General features: G+C 43.9%; 1 protein-coding gene across 1 annotated transcript in view; it reads right to left on the reverse strand.

The window, feature by feature from the left end:
- The window catches only part of LOC122797652 (prostatic acid phosphatase-like), a 190,546-nt gene extending 167,489 nt beyond the window's left edge, over window positions 1-23,057 (reverse strand). Inside the window, exon 1 of the mRNA XM_044066193.1 lies at window positions 23,034-23,057. Coding sequence (XP_043922128.1) covers window positions 23,034-23,057 — 24 coding nt within the window. The remainder of the gene's footprint in view (window positions 1-23,033) is intronic.
- Between the last annotated feature and the right edge of the window lie 487 nt (window positions 23,058-23,544).

The following is a 23,544-nucleotide window of genomic DNA, read 5'->3' on the forward strand; positions in this document are numbered from 1 at the left end:
GATATGTGGGTTTAGTGTTGCTATGTGTGGGTGTTGATGGTGTGGGTTTTGAAGGGCTACGGGTTGCTTGAGGTGTAGTGCAGGTGTTAACCTTCTCCTCTTGACTGTCTAGTGCAATCTTGGCCAGAGAAAGCTTTGCTTCCAGTTTGGCTATGTAAGTGCATCTCTCGCAGGTTATAGTGTTGGGTGGTAGGAGGAGAGGGTTGTCTGTGTACATGAGGCAGTTGCCGCATTGCCCCAGTATGCCCAGATTCACCAGGTGGACAGGAGAAATCACCAAAAGCTAACCCTTGGACATGCCTGTTTAGGTGCTTTTTTTGTAAAGTATAAGAGCTGTTTTCTCTTACCTTTGCAAGGTACTTTGCAATTATAGGCCGTTTAATCCCTACAATTAATTTCTCATTATTGACAAGGAGAGTTGAGTCCTTGTATCAGTTTCAGGCTTCCTAGTGCTTTTCAGCAGGTTCTAGAGCAAGTGCTAGTCACACGGGTTCAGATTTTAGTGCTACTACTGAGAAACCAGCTAGTTCTAAGGAAAAATTTGAAGAGCAAACTTTCTGGCACCTGGAATAGTTTAACTGTAGCTTCACAATGCGAAAAATGTGCAAACACACTTGTTTTTATGCCAGAAAGTTGAAAGGGATAGAAATCAGCCCAAAAGGCTAATAAAAACCACTCCTGTAGTGTTAGAGAGACAGTACAATGCTCACCACTCCCACTGATAAGCAGTAGGACTTCCCTCTACCACAGCAAGGTCTGGATAGCTCTGAACACAGAAAATAAAGTCCTGAGACAAGCAAAGCCTGGGATCTGGACTGGCTAGGAAAGGTGGAAAACGAGCAAACAAGATAGTATTTTTTTTTTTGTTAAAACAGGCTAAACAATGCAATAATACAGTAAATAAACACAGTAAAAGCTAACACACTTAAGTGTGTAGTCCTAAACAGTAAATGCAATTAAAACTCTACAAAATTAGCAATTTAAAACTTTTTAAATGAAGCAAGGCAAATGCACAACTGAAAAACGAAATAAGAGGCAGTAATACAGCAGAATAAGTAGCTAGTCTACATATACAGAGACGTCTATATACACAGAAAAGCAGCTAAAACACACAAACAATTCATATGCAGTGCAATCTACAGCACTTGAGTTGTAGCAATATTAATGCAAATACAGTTATAAAAAATGCTCTAAAATATAAAATGTTTAAGAAGCACAGTCAGAACACAAGGAGATTCAGGCAATTTTTTTTTTTGAAAGGGAGAAAGGAGGAACAGAAGGTCTTCTCAGATGTTCTCTCTGTATTAGGTAGAATGTGCTGATGACACTAGACTTGGAGTAATGTCCCACATCAAATTTACAGTAGGGGTGGGCAACTGCAAAGACACCAAATATAACAACAACACACCAACAGGGAGGAAGGGTGGGGACCAATACTAAAGCTATTAGCCTACACTCTTTAGACAGTAGACACAATGTTGTCTAACTCCATGGGTCGGATTTATGAAAGCTTGCATGGATTTGTATAGTAGAGTAAGGCGTCAAACAGGCAATATGTCTGACGTGTGATCCAGGAACAGCCGGCAGGGGCGTGCACGAGAGCTGCTAAAGCTACTCTTGTACAGACAGCGTCATGGTATGCAAATTACCTCATTTGCTGCTGAAAGTTATGCAAATGAGGTAAATTTGCAATCCAGGAAACACTAACCCGTCTGCGGAAGATTAGTGTTATCTGCAGAAATGTACTCCGTTGGTAACGGAGTACCATTCTGCAAATAGCTAAATGGAGCTATGACAGCTCCAAATAAAGGATGCATACAGTTGAGGAAGCATGCCAATGGCCAAATATAAGGCCACTGACATTTATAAATGTTTAAAATGATTAAAATCTAACATTTTTCCCCTTATCTCCGATGTTTAAACGTAGTGCAGCACCGTGCAAACATGTGGCGCTTTAAAAAACAGAAAATAATTTAAAAATAGCCAAAAATAGCAATTTTCAATAAAAAGCTTATCCTGCCATGCAGGTGAATGGCAGGCTGAAGACAACATGGCCACTGAGTACTGGTTGCTAAGGGGGGAAAGCTCAGTGTGAGAGATGAAACCATGCATTAGTAGGCAATCCCATGCAAATGAGGATAAGGATAGTGAATCCCAATTTTCCCCAGCATGTGAGCCATGTCCCAAGAGTGTAAGTGTAGGAGTAGGTGAGTAGTAGAGTAGAATATAGGTAACATCATGAGGGGGTGTGCCAGAAAGGCTGTAAGCTAATTGGAGCACAGTGTCTTGCGTGTGCCCCGAGTTGTTCAGGATTGCAAGAGGCGTGTCTACAGTTGTCCTTTTTGAAAACCAGAAACCAAAGGTGCACATATTTGAAATTTCTTGCAAATGTGCACACAGTGTGTGCGCACGTGTTTGCGCGGCACTGCCCCGGGCGGAAACAAAAAAGGAAAAGGAAGGAAAAGTAGTAGGAAGTTAACCAAGGAGAACTAGCACAGCTGCCATGTGAAATATATCAGAATCAGCCAATGACACAGGCAGCAGACTAGCACATCCCAGCCCAGCACTTTAAACTCTGCAAACAGCATTCTTCCCTGTTTTTTCCCAAGAATTCTGCAACACTGCAGTATACAAAGAGGGAAAGCTTAAAAACTTTAAAGTCAGACAAAATGTTAGGGGCTGCTCTTGCTATCATAAACCAACATGTGCAAGGTGCTGAGGGTGGTGATGTTGTGAATGCTGCTGAGCAACCCACAGTGAGGAGAGGGAGAAGAGTGTACAGACTCAGTGTAACCTACCAGGGGCTACATGAGCTGGAGATAGTGGAGCGCTATAGGGTGGACAGAGACCTCCTGCAGCAAATTGTTGAGCTGTGCTGGCCATGCCTCACACAGAGAACCAACAGAGGGGAACCCATCCCAGTGGATACCAAGGTATGTGTTGGCCTGAGAATAATAGCTACAGGTACCTTCCAGAGACCAACTGGTGATATGATGGGGATTTCACAGGCATCAGCATCCAGGGTACTGCACCAGTTCCAGGATGCCATGTCAGCAAATGTCGGTGAGCACGTATATTTCCCCAATACCTGTGAGACACTGGCCAGCAATATGCGTCTTTTCCACCAAATAGCAGAATACCCTGAGGTAATGGGTGCAATAGACTGCATGCACATACACATCAAAGCACCACCCGGTGAGCGGGGTAGGGTCTACATCAACCGCAAAGGCTTCCCCTCCATCAACTGCCAGGTCATGTAGCATACCCAGGGCATAATAATGAATGTGTGTGCTGGCTGCCTTGGAAGCTATCACGATTCCCACAACTGGCATCTAATGCAGCTGTACCAGAGATTTGCTAATGGGGGACATCCCTGATGGTCACCTAGTGGGGGTTGCTGGATACGCACTGGAACCATGGCTGATGATACCCATCAGAAATGCACACACACCCGAACAAGAATTCCATAATGAAGCATACGCACAAACAAGAAACATAATTGAGCATGTGTTTGGGATGCTCAAGTCACAGTTCCGGTGCCTGGACACCATCTGGAGCCTTGCAATACTCACCAACTACATGTACCCAAATTGTCATGGTATGTGCCATGCTACACAAGATGATCCTGTGGAAACAGCTGCAGCAGGAACAACATGGGGCAGGACCAAACAGCCCCCCACCATTGCCAAGGCCTGCAGAGGCACAGCATGACTCAGAGGAGGAACAACCTGAGCCTGCCCCAGTAGGCAGAAGGAGGTGTGCCTAGCATGCCCTGGCCTTGGCAAAAAGGCAATGCATAGCACATACACTGACTCAGTAGGAACCCTGGAAATGACACCGCTCTCTGACTTGCACATACAGTAAAAGGGATGCCTAACTTGACACTACCTGTTTTCAAACATGCATACGGAGTGTAATATGTGCATCAGACATAGGCAGCCCTGCAGCACCACCTGAGGCATGAGTCCCTATTTTAAGCAATATGAAGCACTGCTAAGCACATTTTACCAGTATTGAGCATATTTAAATACAATTGTGCGTAGCTGCGCACCGCTCTAGCCAGGGCAATGTCAGGCAATGTTGGGCAAAGTCGAGCAAAGTTGGGTAAACACGCTCACACCTGCTTTACTGTTCCTTAACCAGTCAGGTCTGCTCAGCAGGAAAATAAAAACCAGTGGCAGGGCTTGAACTCAGGATACTGTGTACTATAGTCACAGTACTGAACCACTAAGCCATGACAGCATTTCACTGGCACAGACACAACTTAAGTCACTCACACATACCAGTTGGGGGGGGGGGGGTCACATACCCAACAGTCACAGCCAGCAGGACAATTGTAGACAAACGCAAACACAAACAAATGCTGTATCATGCCCTCTGAAAAGGCATATGAGTAACCTCCCCCCAGGCCAGGCAGTGTGATGTGGGTTGGGTAGGCTATGAAGTCTCAAACTAATATGCGTATAATTGGAACCTTAGGTCTGTAGTACAGTGGTATGCCTCAAGCCAGTACGATAGGCAACAGTACAGACTGAAATGGAGTACCTGACATAGCAGTGCAGGCCTAGCAAATGTGTATACATGTCAGGTGTACCCCTCATCATATGTACACCCACAGTAACAATCAGGTGTGCCCCCCCGGGGTAGAAATGTACAAATAAAAGTTGTCCCCCCTGTCTGTAGAAATGTTGATAAGTCTATGCAAATTGACTCATGGAAGCCCTGCAGGCACAGCGTGCTTCCTGTCGATGTACAACACAAAGGTGAGCCCTGAAGTAAAAACCAACTTGATTTTTCACACACATATAGTATATATGCCCATAGTGGGCATGCTCACACACTTAAACAAATGTAGCAAATTTCAGTCAGCAACATACTGAAAGGTCATACTGGGCATGCTCACACACTTAGGCCATGTCTGAGTACAGCAGTGGGTCACACATATCTGGCAGTTGCAGTTCTTACTCCAGACACTTGTCACTATTCACCAATCCTGCCTTGCACACACAGTGATATGAAAACAGACCCATATAATATAATGGACCCCTGTCATAATCAAGCTATGCACTACAAGTACTTAAGTTGTTCAAAGAAAGTGAAAATCCAAAGAAGATCAATAAATCTCCGATCAGTATAATCAAGAAACAATGAGCACTCCTAACATTATCCAAGCCATGTTCTGGCAAAATTATTGCCAAAGAGTCCATAGAGAACCATGAAGCTTTCTTTCGCTGTGTCATAAATATCAATGTAAACTCATATATGTTCTGAGTCAGTGCGAAGTGTAAATGAATACATGTACATGACTGACATTGCCAACATCTTGTCAGACAGGTTCATACATACTTATCCCCCTCTCACTGACAAAAGGGCTCATTACCATACCTGGAGATTGTGAAAACCCAGAAATCACATATACAATGGTTAAACAGCTCTATCCAAACCTTAAAACATGACGTCTATAGGATGACATGGATTCCCTGACTGTGTCATATGTGAACTCCAGAACAAACAGACCCTGCACCTAAACAGTCTGTTGAGACTCAACCTCTGTACAGGATATGAAACTGTTGAATGGGTTTCAGCTAGGTTTGGCACACTCCATAATGTTGGTGCACAACAGGCCATGGGAACTATTGTCTTATAAGCCTAATAAGCCTGATCTGCAAGGCCATGGAGTCCATCATTATGGAACTCATAAACAGAGCTATTGGGAGCCTACAAACACCCAACCCTACCCATTTTGGTTTGGTCAGGGGCAGATCATGGTTCCTAAACCTGCTAGACAGTTTTCAAGGCAGTTACCCAAGACATACATCAATGAAATGAGTTACACACGGCCTACATAGACCTTGAAAAGCCCTTTTCCAACATCCCACACACATGTCATAAAAACAAAATCAACAACCTGTGCATAAACACATATGTCATCTGATGGATTGCCAACTGGGGCACAGATAGATCCAACAAGGTAAGAATTGTGGTCTCCCTGTTGGACTGTAAGTTGGTAACAACTGCTGTCCCCTATGGCTCAGTCCTGGGACCCCTCCTGTCTGGTGTATACTTTTCAGAAATACAATCAAACACATGAGGGCTATGGTTAACAAAGTTTGTGGATGACTGCAAAAAGGTTGTCATAATTGATGTTTGGGACAACAGAGACATCCTTACAAAGGGTCTCAGTCAGACAGATATGGTGTCAAAATTATGGCTTCGAGCTACAGTCATACAAATACCACATAGGTGCTAACACCCTAAATATGGAGGTAATAATAATGGATCTATTGACACATGTGGATAGTCATCTCTACTTCCAGAAACACATTCACAAAGTGGTTAGAAAATCATGCTATGTGTTCCCACAAATTGCCAAGGTCTTTGCATGTTGGTCAAAGGAGGTTCCCTCTACTCATTAGTCATCAGACCCATCAGAGAGTATCACAGCACACTTGCGATGAATCTGACTAGGCAGCTTCAGCAGCTGGAAAGACCACTGAAGTACATCAACAAGAGGATTACTGGCCTCAAACAGTTGTCCCATGCAACAAGACTCAAGTTAACTCAATCTGTGCTCTGTTGCATACTGTCTACTCAGGCGATCTCTGCCCAACAGACAGGTCCATGTCCAATGCAGAACTGATGTACATGCTCTATCTGAAGTAAACCCAAGCTCACTGTGCCACATGCTCTAGGGATATAATCATCACAACAATAAATAGAACATGTTGGAGGGATACATTACTAACTCACAGACTTCCCTTGCTTTGGAACAGGCTCCCAACCTACATTAAGTTGAGTCCCTTACTGACACTCTTCCAGAGGAGCCTTGATGAGTGTATGTGAAACTGAACTGTCACACCATGGATCACTTCATCAGCTCTACTACACAGAGGCCTAGGGATAGTTCCTCATGTGTGGTGATAGCTGCACACTCTGACCATACTAATAGATGCCTTCAGGCTATTACCTACCTATGTACCTATATATACGTAGGGGGAATACAGTATAATAAGCCAAAGATGGATGGGCAGAGATGTGTGTAAGAGGGTGACCATGACAGGGAGCCATCCAGGACTGTCCCACCCAGCACACATCCCAATGGCACAAAAGACATGAGGTGCACATCTCACCCACTATACATAGCCACCAGTATCTGTAAGCATTACAGTGTATGTGGTCCATGTGCCTACTGTACAACATGACTGTACAATGAAGTATACATCTACTATCTGTAGACATGTACCTGTCACATAGGTTCATAGGTATGTAGTAGACTATCTTCATGAAGGCATATATTAGCCTAGGCAAGTTGTGCAGCTTTCACCACCCCATTGGGTAGTCTCCTAAGCCCTAGTTCTAACAGTTAGTACCCTAAGCCCCTTTCTAGTGGGGCTGCTGATGTGATGCCTGGCGTGAATTGTCTGTTTCCCATCCACTCATCAAGGTTCCTATTGAAGAGTGTCAGTGAGGGGCCCTGTCTGATGTACATTGGGACTCTGTTCCACAGTAAGGCAAGTGTCTGGGATGGTACTCTATCCCACCAGCATGTTGTATTCATTGTTGTGATGAGGTTCATATCCCTGGAGTGTGTAGTGCGACTCAATTTTGTTATCTGTAGATGGAGCATGTTCAACAGTTATGTGCTGGACATGGCTCTGTATGTTAGGCAGAGTGTGCCTCTGAGTAGGCGGTATGCAATGGAGAACAGATTTAGTTTTACCAGTTGTGATGCATAACACAACTGTTTGAGGCAGTAATCCTCTTGGTGAGGTACATATGTGGTCTCTACAGCTGCTGGATATGCTTAGTCGAGTACATCTAAAATGGTGCATTGTACTCAATGATGGGTCTGATGACTTAAGAGTAGAGGGCCACCACTACCTCTTTTGATCCTGATGCAAACCCTTTGTTGAGTAGGTGGGCCACATAGGATTTCCTAATCACTTTGGCAACATGGTCATCAAAGGAAAGATGACTATCTACTTGTGTCCCCAGATCCCTTATTACCTTGTCAGTTTTTAGGGGGTAACACCTATGTGGTTGTTTGTGGGTACTTTGCTTTCACCAAAGGGGATTACTATGCATTCTTTCACATTGAGCTTGAGGCCATGATTCTGACACCACACATCTGTCTCACAGAGTCCCTTCTGGACAATATTTGTGTCATCTGGGGAATCTATTATGGCAAACACTTTACAGTTCCCAGTAAACTTAGTCAAACACAACCCTCCTGTGTTGGCATGTACTTTTGAGAAGTCTATACCAAACAGGAGGGTCCCCAGGACTGAACCCTGGGAGACACCAGTTGTTACCGGTGTAGAGTCTGACATGTAGCCAGCAACTCTTAATTTGTGGGATCTATCTGTGAGCCAGTTTGCAATCCATCTTGTGATGTATGGATTCATACCCAGGTTGGTGAGTTCATCTATGATACCTGACTGGGGAATGGTGTCAAAGGCCTTAACAAGGTATAGGTAGGCTGTGTGGGGCTCATTTCGATCATCTGTAGCCTGGGTAACTGTCTCAAAGAAATACACCCAGTTCAGGAGGCGTGATCTGCATTTGACGAAGCCAACGTGGGTGTGCTCAACTGTGTGAAGGTTCCCATTGTCTTTATTGTTGACTTCCATTATGACTGGCTCCATTGCCTTGCAGATCAGAGTAGTCAGGCTCATAGAGCATGAATGCCAAGGGTCTTTTGTGGACCCACCACTGTGGAGTGGGAAGAACGTTGCTGTGCAACATTCTATGGGTACATATTCTGTAGAGAGGATGTAGAGAGAGGTGTAGGTATACTTGATGAATATGGATACATCCCCACCCTATGTGCTATGATCCAGGTTCTGATGCTGGAAGGCATGGAATGAGTAGTATCCTGGTAGTGCTGGTGTGCTCTCTGGAGCCTTGAACTAGGTTTCTGTTACTGCACAGATATCAACATTCTCCATACTGAGAAGTGCCTCGAGTGTGTGCATCTGGAGGCTGAAACTTCTGGCAATGAGCAGCATTTAGCTCACTTTGTGGTCATTTGTGTTGGTTATGGGGTTTGGTTTGTCTTGAGTGACCGGTGTTCCACACCTGAAGTCAATGCCTCATTGGTCCCATCTGACCATAAGCTAATTACCCTACATATCCACATTCTGGCCCCACCCCCCCATTAAGGAAACCATGTTAAAATATTTCTCCAAAGCCAACTTCATGCTTCATAATACAGAAATGGTGAACTTCAGGACACCCATGCAGATGGACAATACAGTTACGGCTACTGAATCCTTCACAATTTCACTTTATAAGCACTTATGTGAGTGCATGCATCGTGCTATAGCAAACAGAACCAAGACACTATCCTCCAAGCAAAGGAAGCCAATCTGGTGGTCCCCTGTCATAAACAAACTGCACAACAGAAGGAAGAAACTATTGCAAAAGAGGTTAAAATCCCATGAGTGGAGGAGCTCCCTGGTCAGCCTCAGTAAGAAGCGGCGATCCCTGATCAAATCCTCCAAAGCTAGTTACAAAAACAAAATTGCCACTGATTCTAAAGACAACCACAAAGCATTCTATAGCTATGTCAAGAATCTCAACAGCAACACTCAGATCTGCTCTGAGTTACAGCCCAATGGCACTAAATATACAGACCCAACTGATATAGCCAACATCCTGGCAGATAGGATCAGTGCTAACTTTACTCCCCTCTCACCCATGAAAGTGCCCATCTCTATACCGGAAGAATGCAAAGTTGCTGTCATCATGGCTGCACAAGTAAAAACCACTCTCCAAAGCCAGGAACACAGCATCCATGGGACCAGATAACATCCCAGGCTGCGTTCTACACGAACTACAGAATGAACTGACACCACACCTACGTACCATGTTTAATCATAGCCTCACCTCAGGCTTTGTGCCTGCTGAATGGTGCACAGCGACGGTTATCCCACTACACAAGGGGGGAGCCACCACAGACCTTGGGAACTAGCGCCCCCATTAGCCTGATGAGCCTGGTCTGCAAGGCCATGGAATGTATCATGGAACTTATAAACAAAGACATTGGTAATCTCCAAACTCTGGACCACAACCATTTTGGGTTTGTAAAAGGCAGATCATGTCTTCTAAACCTGACAGACTTCTTTGAAGCAGTCACCAAAGCCGTAGACAATGGTAAGGTGGTTCACACAGCCTATCTAGATCTTGCCAAGGCTTTCGACAACATCTCCCACTCTGGAATTATAGATAAACTCACTAAACTAGGTATAAATCCCTATACACTCAAGTGTACCAGCCTTTGATAGCAATTTAGTCGAATACCAAAGCATTTACTGTATTTTTTCTGTCTGTTTGCAAAAAACTAAAAAACAAAAAATACTTCTCCTTTCCTAAACTTTCCTAGCTAGTTGTTCCAGTGATCAGATTTTGCTGATCCCTGGGCTTTGTATTTGGTTCCTGTGTTCCTCCATTTTCTTGTGTGGCCAGAGGTAGTTTCTTTACTCACCAGTGGGAGTGGGGAGTACTGAGCTGCTTGTTTGTCCTCAGAGGAGTGGTTAGAGACAGCAACTAGTAATTCGTTGGCCATTTTGGGTCATTTCCTGTTTGTTCCAGCCCTGCTATAAAGCTTTGGTGGGCTTTTTCAGGCATTAGAGAACTTGGCATAGCTCCTCGTGGTCCGCTGCAGAGTTCCTAAGCCAGCAGAGAGCAGAAAAAGCAACTTTCTTGATTATAAGTATTTTTTAAACATTTTTTTTGCATTTTTCGATCTTTTGAGCTTTTCGACTTCTGTTTGTGCCTAAATTACTGTTTTATTACCTGATTTTCCTGTTTTTCTGTGCTTAAATTGTTGATTGCACTTGTTGGCTAAAGTTTTGCTTAAAAGTAACAAACAGGCTAATACACTCAAGTGTACCAGCCTTTGATAGCAATTTAGTCGAATACCAAAGCATTTACTGTATTTTTTCTGTCTGTTTGCAAAAAAACTAAAAAAAAACAAAAAAATACTCCTTTCCTAAACTTTCCTAGCTAGTTGTTCCAGTGATCAGATTTTGCTGATCCCTGGGCTTTGTATTTGGTTCCTGTGTTCCTCCATTTTCCTGTGTGGCCAGAGGTAGTTTCTTTACTCACCAGTGGGAGTGGGGAGTACTGAGCTGCTTGTTTGTCCTCAGAGGAGTGGTTAGAGACAGCAACTAGTAATTCGTTGGCCATTTTGGGTCATTTCCTGTTTTTCCAGCCCCTGCTATAAAGCTGCGAATGCCGCTTTAGCTGATTTAGCTGAGTTGCCACTGTTGCACACAAGAGCAGTGGCGGTTTAACAAGGTTAAACTATTCGGCTACCTAAATTCCACTCTTCAAATTTTCCTTAAATCTACCTTCCTCGAACTGTACTGCCGATCTAACCAGCGTATCCTATAACTAAAAACTTCATCTCTACTTGATTCCCAAGTAGACTATTCTCTATCTGTAAAGCCTAGCACTTGCTCCTGCAGTACTTGCACCTCGATAAAGCACTATTATTATAGATAGTACCCCACCAGCCTAGAACCCACATCCCCCGGAGTCTTTTGTAAGTTTTATCTATTACCTCTAGCATGTCGAGGGATCAGTTGCTAGTGTCCTCTCCTGCTCAACTGGTGAACCTGGGAATATTGAGGCAATGTTACAATTGCCTCATGTACACAGACAATCCTCTCCTTCTCCCACAAAACACAAATACATGCGAGAGATGCAACTATACGGCCAAACTGGAGGCTGAGCTCTCTCAACATAGGACTGGCAAGACCAGACAGGAGGAGAAGGTAACCACACACACTACATACCCAGTCACACATAGTACCATCACAACTTCAAATCATACACATAATCACACAAAGACATACTCGGAGGCTCTGACCAAAAATCTACCAAAACAGCAGAGGCCTCCAAAGCAGACACCCAAACAACTACCACCTCAGGACCCAACACATGCATCACATAGACCACACAGTCAGAGTGTCAAACAGTCACAGCCCTTAAGGCCAAACACAATGCCAGACACACTTGTCATTAGTGACTCCATAGTCAGGCACACTGACGTCCCGCTCACCAGACTGAGTAAGGAGAAGGTCACAGTAAGCTGCCTGTCGGGCGCTAGAATCCGCCACATAATGCAAGCACTCAGGTCTCTCAACAGCAAGTACAAGTACGACTCAGTCATTGTCCATGCTGGTGTCAACGACCTGAGACGTACCTCCTTGGACTACATGAAAAGAGACATTGAGGAGCTCTCTGATTATGTAGCCCAGGCAGGTATGACCCTGACCTTGAGCAGTATCCTACCTTCACCTAGAATGATGCCACAATACAGTGATAAGATGATCAGCTTTAATAATTGGCTTAAATTTTGGTGTCATTCAAAAGGGATCCAATATCTATCTGCCTGGGATGACATGCTGGACAAGCCACGCTGCTTCGCAAGGGACGGCTTGCACCTGTCACCCTGGGCTTCCGGATGTTGGCAAAGGCTCTTGCCACCCCATAGTGCCTTTTTAGGCAAGGCTCAAATTCTAAACCTACCACCCTAGAACACAAAAGGAAAAACTAAGGGTAATGCTGCTCAATGCCAGAAGTCTCAATCTCAAGATGCACGCACCGAGGCCCTTCTCAGTATGGAGAACATCGATGTCTGTGCTGTGACAGAAACCTGGTTCAAGGCTCCTGAGAGCACCCCAGCACTATCAGGTTTCACCTCATATCATGCGTTCCGCCCCAAAATCCGGACAACACCAAGAAAGGAGGGGGTGTCCATATTCATAAAGGACACACACACCTCAAGGTTGGTGGCAACGCGACGATGCATCGGAGACCATCCAGGTGCAATTAACCATAGGCAAGACTGCTCTGCAATTTGTAGCATGTTACAGGCCACCCTCTCAAACTCAGGAACCTCACATGGCCTTCCTGAAAACACTGGAGGGGATAAATGTATCTCCAAATACCATCATACTAGGTGATTTCAACTACCCTAATATAGACTGGGAACACTACTCAAGCCCAAACACTCTAGCCCAAAGGTTCCTGGAGTTCATAAACTCAAATGCCATGGAACAACTAGTCACCATCCCCACAAGAGGAGAAAACATACTTGATCTCATCATCATGAACATGGGATCACAATGTTCAACACCTGAAGTATACCCCTCACTGGTGAGATCAGATCATAAACTAATCTTGCTGGAGGTCCTCATCCCGCCCCCACCTGAAATAAAAAAAAACACAGTGAAAAACTTCTCAAAAGCCGACTTCACACTTCTAAAAACTAGTGTGGTCTCCTTTAAGGCCCCTGAGCTAGTGGTAAACATTACGCAAACCGCTGAATCACTTACAAATGCCTTCTACCAGCACCTACAGGACTGCATGGATCAGGCAATCCCAAACAAAACTAAGACTCTTTGTACCAAAGGCAAGCGTCCAGTCTGATGGACCCCAGCCATAAACAAGCTCTACAACAAAAGGAGGAAGCTATTACAAGATAGAGCAAAATCCTTGAAGGGTAAGACACTTTTGATCATTATAAGTAAAAAACTAAGAGCCCTCATAAAATCATCCAAGGCAAATTTTGAGAGAAAAATCGCCAAGGACTCAAAAGACAATCATAAGGCCTTCTTTAGCTATGTTAGAAACCTAAGAAGAAACTCCCAGATATGCTCAGAATTAGTTCAAAATGATGTGAAGATTACTGAACCTACACACATTGCCAACATACTGGCTGACAGGTTCAGTTCAAACTTCTCCCCCCCCCAAAAGGAGAGATATCTATACCAGAGGATTGTAGCCCCCCAAACATCTCCAACGCCCAGGTGAGAACTGCTCTCTCCAAGGCAAAAAACACAGCATCCATGGGACCGGATGGTGTCCCTGGTTGTGTGCTCTACGAACTCAATGAGGAATTAAACCCGCAGTTAGGACAGCTGTTTAATCTTAGCCTCACCTCAGGATACGTACCCAAGGAGTGGCGCACGGCGACTGTGGTCCCACTTCACAAGGGCGGTGCCTCCACTGACCCTGGAAATTACCATCCCATTAGCTTGACAAGCCTTATCTGCAAAGCCATGGAGAGGATCATAATGGAACTCAAATAAAGACATAGGGAACTTGCAGACTTTGGATCCATCCCAGTTTGGCTTTGTCAAAGGCAGATCATGCCTTTTAAACTTGGTTGACTTTTTCGAAACAGTCACCAAGGCCATTGATGAGGGCAAGGCAGTCCATACAGCCTACCTCGACCTGGCAAAGGCCTTCGACACAATACCCCACTCAGGTATCATCGAAAAACTCATCAGCTTGAATGTAAACCCATACATCATAAGATGGGTTGCAAACTGGCTAAGTGACAGAACCCACAGGGTCAGAGTTGCTGGCGCCATGTCAGACTCAAAGCCTGTCACAAGTGGTGTCCCACAGGGCTCAGTCCTGGGACCACTCTTGTTCGCATCTACTTTTCTGAAGTACAAGCAAACACAGGAGGGTTATGGCTGACAAAGTTTGCAGATGACTGCAAACTGGCCATAGTCGAAAACACATCTGACACAGATATCCTTCAGAAGGGCCTCACAGAAACGGATAACTGGTGCCAGAGCCATGGCCTAAAGTTAAATGCCAAGAAATGCATAGTCATACCCTTCGGGAAAAACAAGGTTACCCTAGCTACCATATAGGTGGCAATCCACTGAGCACAGAAGAAGTCATCAGGGATCTGGGGACCCAGGTTGACAGTAACCTTTCGTTTGACACTCATGTTGCCAAAGTAGTTAGGAAAACCTTCTACATTGCCACCTGATCATGAAGGGATTCACATCTAGATCTAGGGAGGTCATCGTCCCCCTGTACTCATCACTCATTAGACCTATGATTGAGTACAATGCCCCATTTGGAATGTATCTGACCTGACACCTGCAGCAGCTGGAAAGGCCCCAAAAGTTCCTCACCAAAAGGATAAAGGGTCTCAAAAATATGTCTTATGCTGCCCGACTGAAAGAACTCCAGCTCTATTCAGTCTCATACCGCTTGCTCAGAGGTGACCTGTGCCTGACATATAAGGCCATGTCAAACTCAGTTTTGATGAATATGCTTCACCTCAAAAATCTAGATCCCTCAGAACCACAAGGGCGGGAGACTTAAACCTTGACACGGTTATTAATAGAACGTGCTGGAGGGACAGATTCATCACCCAGAGACTCCCTATGCTGGGGAACAAAATCCCGGTACATGTGAGGCAGAGCACCTCGCTGGCCTTGTTCAAGAGGAATCTTGACCAATGGATGGGAGATCGCAGATATACCCCAGGGATTACTTCAGTGTCACTGCTTGACAGAGGCACAGCAAAATAATAGGCATAGTTTTCTTCAAACTAAAGGGGTGGCGAAAGCCACATAACTATGGGCTAGGCTTACAAATGCCCTTGGGCAGATAGCCTAGTATGAACCTATGAACCTATGTCACAAGATGGGTTGCCAACTGGCTCACTGACAGAACCCACACTGTGAAAGTAGCAGACTCCAAGTCCGACTTCAGACCAGAGACAAGTGGAATACTACAGGGTTCAGTCCTGTGTCCTGTCCTGTTTGGTATCTACTTCCCTGAAGTATAGGCTAACACAGAAGGTCTTTGGCTAATGAAGTTCCCAGATGACTGCAAACTACGAGCCACAATTGAAACTAATGATGTGGACATCCTACAAAAGGGCCTCACTGAGACAGATGCCTGGAGTCAAAGCCATGGCCTCAAGCTCAATGCCAAAAAGTGCATTGCCATCCCCTTTGGTAAAAACTCTGTACCCATGAACTACAACATAGACGGTAGTATACTTAACACTGAAAGTGTGATAAGAAACCTTGGGGCACAGGTGGACAATAGACTCTCCTTTGATAATCACATTGCTAAAGTGTTTAGAAATTCCTTCTATGTAGCCCACTTAATCACAAAAGGGTTCACCTCTAGATCAAGAGAGGTCATTGTGCCCCTCTACTCATCACTCATTAGGCCCATAATAGAGTACAATGCCCCATTTGGTATGTACCTTAATCGGCACATGCAACAGCTGTTAAGACCACAGAAGTACCTCACCAAGAGGATCATGGGCCTCAAAGAGATGCCCTATGCAGCTTGACTAAAGAAACTCCAGCTCTACTTGGTTGCTTACTGCCTGCTCAGAGGTGATCTATGCCTGACGTATAAGGCCATGTCCAACCTGGAATTAATGGACATGCTCCACCTCAAGAAAACCAAATCTCTTAGAGCCACACGCTCCAGTGAATTAAACCTCAGCACAGCAATAAACAGGACATACTGGAGGGATAGATTCCTGTCCCAGAGACTTCCCTCGCTCTGGAATAGAATCACAGTTGATGTTAGGCAGAGCCCCTCGCTGACTCTCTTCAAGAGGAATCTTGACGAGTGGATGCTAGACAGAGGCCCAGGAAACTAATTTAAAAGGGAGGCAAAAGCCAACACATTATGGCTAGGCTTATAAATGCCCTTGGGCAGACAGCCTAGTACCTACCTATGAACCTTTGAGCATTGCCTAAAAAGGTAATATGGGGACAGCAAGAGCCTTGGCCAGTATTCAGAAGCATAGGGGCGACAGGTGCAAACCATCTGTAGCGAAGCAACAAGGCTTGTCTATCATGTCATCACAGGCAGAAAGAGACTGTATCCCCTTTGAATGACACCAGAAGCTCAGTCAATTGTTGAAGTTTATCGTCTTTCTGTTATATTGCAGTATCATGTAGGTGAAGGTAAGATGCTACTCAAGGTCAGGGTCATACCAGCCTTGGCTACATGATCATAGAGCTAATATATATGTCCTGTCATGTTGTCCTGGGAGGTATGTCTCAGATCATTCACATGACATGTACAAAGAACACATCATATATGTACCTGTTCTGGAGTGATGTGCCTGGGCTAAATGATCATAGAGCTAATATATATCTCTTGTCATGTTGTCCTGGGAGGCATGTCTCAGATCATTCACACTGACATGTACAAAGAACACGTCATATATGTACCTGTTCTGGAGTGATGTAACCGCTTGTGTTATGTGGCGGATCATAGCACCTGACAGACAACTTACAGTAACCTTCCCCTTGTCCAGCCGAGTGAGTGGCACATCTGTGTGCCTGACTATGGAGTCACCTATTACTAGTGTGTTGGGTATGTTGTTTTGCCTTAGGGCCTGTTTTGAGGCACACTACTTTGGTGTATTATGTGTTTACTGGCATGTACTTGGAGGTGCATGTTGCTTGCTTGTCTGCTTAGGAGGACACTATCTCTTTTTCAGATTAATACTTGTATTCTTGGAGTATGGTAATGTGTATTTATGTGTGTGTTTTGCTGGTGCTTATATTGTAGGTCTATGTGAGACAGTTGGTGTTGTGGTTGTATGACCCTACTCCTCCTGACTGTATTGTCCAGTATTGGGTTGACAGAGCTTAGCCACAGGTTTGACTCTGTGTGTGCCAACATGTGGTGCATCAACCCATATATGATATAGTCATGGCCTATGCATGCAATACACTCACAATACACCTAGTATGATAAGCCTGCTGAGGTTAGCAAATGTGAAAAAAACTTTGGGCAAACTGTCAGCAAGTAATGTCTGTATTGCACCCTGTAACTCCATATTGCTTGCTGAAGTGTAAAGACGTAGTTAGTTTGGATTAAGAACACCGCACTTGCCAACTGTGTGTGTGTGTGTCTGTCTCTCCCTGGGGAGATAGCAACTTTTTTGGAGACTACTCACACCCCTGAAAAGTGGTATACTCATCTTTGTCAAGTCTCATGATGTCACCATCCTACAAATATACCTGTTGAAAGGAGAAATCCCAGTAATGTGTGCAGCGCGTCATGTAAATGCGTACTGCTGTAGTATCATAATGTAGTTGGATAGGTGTTTGAATCCTGAACTTGCCAACTGTGTGTGTGTGTGTGTGTGTGTGTGTGTGTGTGTGTGTGTGTGTCTCCCTGGGAAGGAGCAACCTTTATGGAGACTACTCACATACCTTAAAAGTGGTATACTCATCTTTGTCAAGTCTCATGATGTCACCATCCTACAAATATATCTTTGGAAAGGTGAAATCCCAGTAATGTGTATAGCGCGTCGTATAAATTCATACTGCTGTAGTATCATAATGTAGTTAGGTAGGGGTTTGAATCCTGAATTTGCCAAATGTGTGAGTGTGTGTCTCTCCCTGGGGAGGAGCAACCTTTTTGGAGACTAATCACACACCTTAAAAGTGATATACTCATCTTTGACAAATCTGATGATGTCACCATCCTACAAATATACCTGTCAAAAGGTGAAATCCCAGTAATATGTATAGCGCGTCGTGTAAATGCATACTGCTCTACTATCATAATGTAGTTAGGAAGGAGTTTGAATCTCACACTTGCTGACTGTGTGTGTGTGTGTGTGTGTGTGTGCTCCAGGTGTGTGACACCGTTGGTCAATGTGGAGTGGGTTTTGATTTTTCTAGTGTATGACACATCACAATGACAACTGTATGTGCATTACACATGTAAGGTAGCTGTGGGGCAAATCCATATACATACATGTGACCTCAATTATTTCATAGGTGGGTACTCTGCTTTCTCCATGAACGCATCTGTTATCTTTGCCAGAGCGTGCTGGCACTTTCCAGACCTTAGGTCACTTCTGTATGCTTGTGACAAGCTTAGCCACTGCAGTGATCCCTGGGCTACGTCTTCCGTTTCACATCCACTCATCATGGTTTCTACTGAAGAGTGTGAGTGAGGGTTTATGCTTGAGGTATATTTGAAACCTGTTCCAAAGCCTGGCAAAGATGACTAATCATTATAGGTGTGCAACAACCTCTGTGGATCTGCATGCAAACCCTTTATTGCTTATGTGCTCCACAGAGGGATTTCCAAAACCCTTTGGTAATGTGATTATCAAAGGAGAGATGACTTAATACATGGCTCTATGTATACATTAGTACCTGTTCCACATTTTGGGGGCTGCTACCTATGTGGTACTCTGGGAATACTTTGTTTTCTAAAAGTGGATAACTATGCTTTCTTTGGCTTATAGCTTTACAGCATGAGTTTGACACCAGGTATCTGTCTGTATGATACCCTTTTGGAGGATGTGTGTGTCATCTGGAGAATAAAGTATAGCCCACAGTATACATTGTAATCAAACGTGGGCAGACATAGCCCTACTGTGTTTGCTTGCACCTAAGAAAGCTATATGCCAAACAGGAATGGCCCCAGGACTGAGTGCAGGTGAATACCACTTGTTACTGGCATAGAATAGTACATGGAGGCTGCAAATGTTACTGTGTGTCCTACATCTGTGCATCAGTTGTCAAGCCATCATCTAACAATCATTTATGGTCAGTCTGTTGAGGTTATGTATAATACCAGTATGTGGGATGGGTATGAATTGCTGGTGAGCTACAGCTTGGCTGTGTTAACCTCCCCTCCCTCACCTATAGCCTTGTTGACTGGCTTGAAGTCTACTAAGTGTAGGAGCCATGATCTGGCCTTTAGAGGACCTGAGTGGGTATGGTGCAGTGTTTGCAGGTTCATAATGTCTCTGTTAATGAGTTCCATAATACTGTGCTCCATAGCCTTCCAGATAACATTTGTCTGGCTTATAGGGTGAGAGTTTCCAGGACCTGTTGTAGTTCTACCCTTAATCAATTTATGTTAACATTTGCACTGGGTGTGACAAGGGTGGACAGGTTTAAGAATAAGTATATTAGAGGGTCAGGCCAGGTTTGAAGGTTCGTAGACCAAGCCATATAGGCAGGATTAAGTTGGTTTGTACATGTGCTGAGGAGGGATGCAGAGTATATTGTGAAATAGATGCTAAGGATGAAGCCGCCAGGTAACAGGAAAAGAGGAATGCCTAAGATGAGGTTTATGGCTGTGGTGAGAGAGGACATGCAGGTGGATGGTGTGACAGCGCAAGATGCAGAGGGCAGGAAGAAATGGAAACAGATGATGTACTGTGGCGACCCCTAATGGGAGCACCCGAAAGGAGAAGAAGAAGAAGATGTTGTAGCTCAACCCTTGTGGACTGTGAACACCATGACCATGCGTCATTCCACAAGTATGTAACCTGTATAGAGGCTGCATCTGGACAGAGCGTTTAGGTGAGTGGTGACTTCATATGTCAGCTTGTGTATGACACTGTCCAGTACCATTGCCACTGTGGTGTGTACTTTGTTAAAGAGATGTTTTAACTAGAGTGTCTGTGAATCATCAGGTTTTACATTCTTCAGGTCTGGAAATGTGGCGCTTGTGTAATGACAGGGCGGTGAAATTCGCATTCAAACTGTCTGACAAGGAATTGGTAATGTCAGTCAGATAAGTGTACTTTGTGACCATTTACATTAACTGTGACCTGATCTGAAATTTCCCCTGTATATTATGAACAACACTAAATAAAGCTTTAGTGTTGTCTTTGGAATCCTTGCCATTTTGTATTCTGAAGCTTGACTTGTATGTTTATTGAGGGATTGTATTTTCCCAATGATACTGACCAGAAAGGTTATCCCTTCTTGGTATGTAACTCTTTTTTGGTACAACTTCACACCTTCTATTATATATTTAGTTTATGGCAGGGGTCCATGAGACTAATGCACGTTTACTGTATAAGTGAGAATTTCTTGTGTTTGTGATAGCACGTTCCATGCAACCCTGTAGGTGAACAGTGTGCATTAATAAAGGATTATGCAGCTGGGACAGTGTTAACCTTAGTAATGCAAACCAATGACAGATAACGACAACAGCATCACCCACAGCACAGTGTCAACCTGTGTCATACACACACGTGTACTCAAGTTCCAAAATGTGTGTAGTACAATGCATACTGGCCACCAACAGAAACTATGGAGTGTTAACACTGGCCAATACAGGGCATGTCACCCTGCCCATGTGTCCAATATGCACGTACATGCAGACAGTGCACCTCCACCATGTTCACAAAGGTACACCTGCAAACCTGTGCTGCACACACCCCACACTTACTGTCCACTGTATAACACATGCTGACACAACTACACACATCAGCCAAGTGGCACATGGGCAAACAAAACATAATTGGAATAAACACTGGTGGAAACAATACAACATTGCTAATTACAGCTTTAATGCATCATGCCTGCTCAGCTACACCTTCAAGGATATCATTACACTTTACTGCTGACAACATGCTACACATTCAACCATTGCTATACTTTATTAAAGTCACCCTGTGCATCAACACCACGTTAGCTTGTTCCTACATCAATGATGACAGGAGGTGGCACAGGTTTCATCATATGCACAGGGTGTCTTGTTGGTTTGCCAGAGGCCTACACTGAGCCATACAATCAACATGTGTGTGTATGTGAGGGCCGTGAGTACTGTTATGGGCCAATGTTGATGTAATGTGTGGGGGTATGTGTTTGCCCTAGGTTTCTGGTTTATGTGTGTGTGTCTGCATGCACACAGTTCCATCATGTGGCTGCCATATATGGGGATTTGTGAAACAGCTACAGACTGTAACTGGCAGGCTTTACAGATCACCATCTCTGGCCACGGATATGGATCCTGTGCCTGGCAGGTGTGCTACAGACAGTATCAGGTACTAATCCAGACTGCGAACTATCCAAAGAGGTTGACATATGTCCACTGGATCCAGGTCCCTGCTGGAACTGGCCAGAGCCACGTGCATGTGGTCTTCTAGGATGGTCTATGGACAACCTCCTTGCTGGGGCTGGAACTGGCACTACGGGAGCGGCTGTGACTTGCTGGTATTGTAACTATAGTGCACAGTATCCTGAGTTCAAGCCCTGTCACTGCTTTTTATTTTCCTACTGGCCAGACCTGAATGGTTAAGGTACAGTAAAGGAGGTGTGGCCGTGTTTAGCCAACTTTGCTCAACTTTGCCTCAGACTGCATAACCATTTCACATATATATATATATATATATATATATACATATAAAATTTGTTCACTACTGCATATAACATTTGAATGCTTTTTACAAAACTTATACATGATAAATGTCAGGAAATATTTCTGTATACAGATTTCCAACAGAAAATGAAACGTGCAGTGGTGGGACTCAAACCGGGAATGCCTCCTCTTTGTGCGAAGGCTCTAACCACTACTCTATCGCTATTTTGTTTAATTTGCATATATTTTTCTTATTATCTTCAGTGTCTAAACTGCTAACTGTAACAATGCAATGGGCAAGCCTGCAGAAATGCGCAAATACGGGCAGCTATATCGGAACTAAAACAAAAAAAATTTCTTTTAATTTTTAAATTTGTACAAGGTTTAACATATGGGGGAGTGTAGTGTTACAATGTACACATGTGAGCAGACTCGCTCATGTAACTCGACATTTCTCGAGTTTAGTCATTCAGGGGCGTGGATTTTTGGACTGCTCGGCAGTCTGACACGCCCCCTACACTTGTCCACGCTCCGTGTAAGCTTTAGAGTTGAGGCAGTGTGCCCTCATTAATATGCATGGTGCGCTGCCATCATACTCTTAGACTGGCGCTTCCGTGTAAGACTAATCTAGTCTTACATGGAAGATTAGTAAATCCTGGGGCATGTTTTTCAACTACATTCTCAGCTTGAAAGTTGTGAACTTTATCCAGGGATTGTAATGGGTCTACAAAGAATCTCAATCCACTAGCTGAAAAAAAAACTTGAAAAGATCAAGCTGCCTCATTTTATATTTTAACTTTTTCAGATGACATTCTGTCTCAAGATGTCAAAAACTGAGATCATTGTTGGATTCTTTGTCCTGAAATGTCATGGTAAACAATTACCTTTTTACAATCTGCATATAACCTTTGCCTGGCATCTGAAGCTAAAATAAAGCCAGTTTACAAACTATAATCTTCCCTTTAGCCAAGGAAGTGCAAAGGTTTTCTAAAAACAAACGCTTTTTCATTGAAAATTCACTATGCTGGTTTATGTTTCATGCATTTAATGTAATTTAATCTTTCTCCTCTTTCTGGGATTCCTATCATTCACATATTCTTTTTTACAGTCTTTTCTTCTAGTTCAGCCATCTTATATCCAGCTGTTGCCAAGGAACTCCAGAAATGGCTTCCTCACTACTTCCTTCTTTTGCTACAAGGAAAATGGTGGCAGCCTATGCATACAATGCATGGACATATTCTCCTTCCTAGTGATCAAGTTTGACAGAAAAAAAAAATGCACACACAATTTAGCCATAACTTTATGAAACCCTGAGTAAATTGTATCCAGTGAAGGCTATAGAGTTGTGCCAAAAGGAGCTGTATCTTAACACTTCTCAACTTCATTTCCATGAGTCACCTTCAGTACCATGTTGTCTGCTAGCACTTCTGGAATTTCAGACTTTTCATTATTTACCTGATGCAGTTTTCCACTTTTTGGCAGACAGCACACTTGTCAAGGAAGGATATTTAATTACTACTTAATATACTTCTTCTCATTTTTCAAGAAAGTAAAATATATGCTATATACAATATTTTCCAATTTTACTAGGAATGACTAGAGAAGACATCTTTTCAT

Source organism: Protopterus annectens, chromosome 3.part1 (assembly GCF_019279795.1).
Source record: "Protopterus annectens isolate FY-2018-M chromosome 3.part1, PAN1.0, whole genome shotgun sequence".
Classification (NCBI taxonomy): domain Eukaryota; kingdom Metazoa; phylum Chordata; order Ceratodontiformes; family Protopteridae; genus Protopterus; species Protopterus annectens.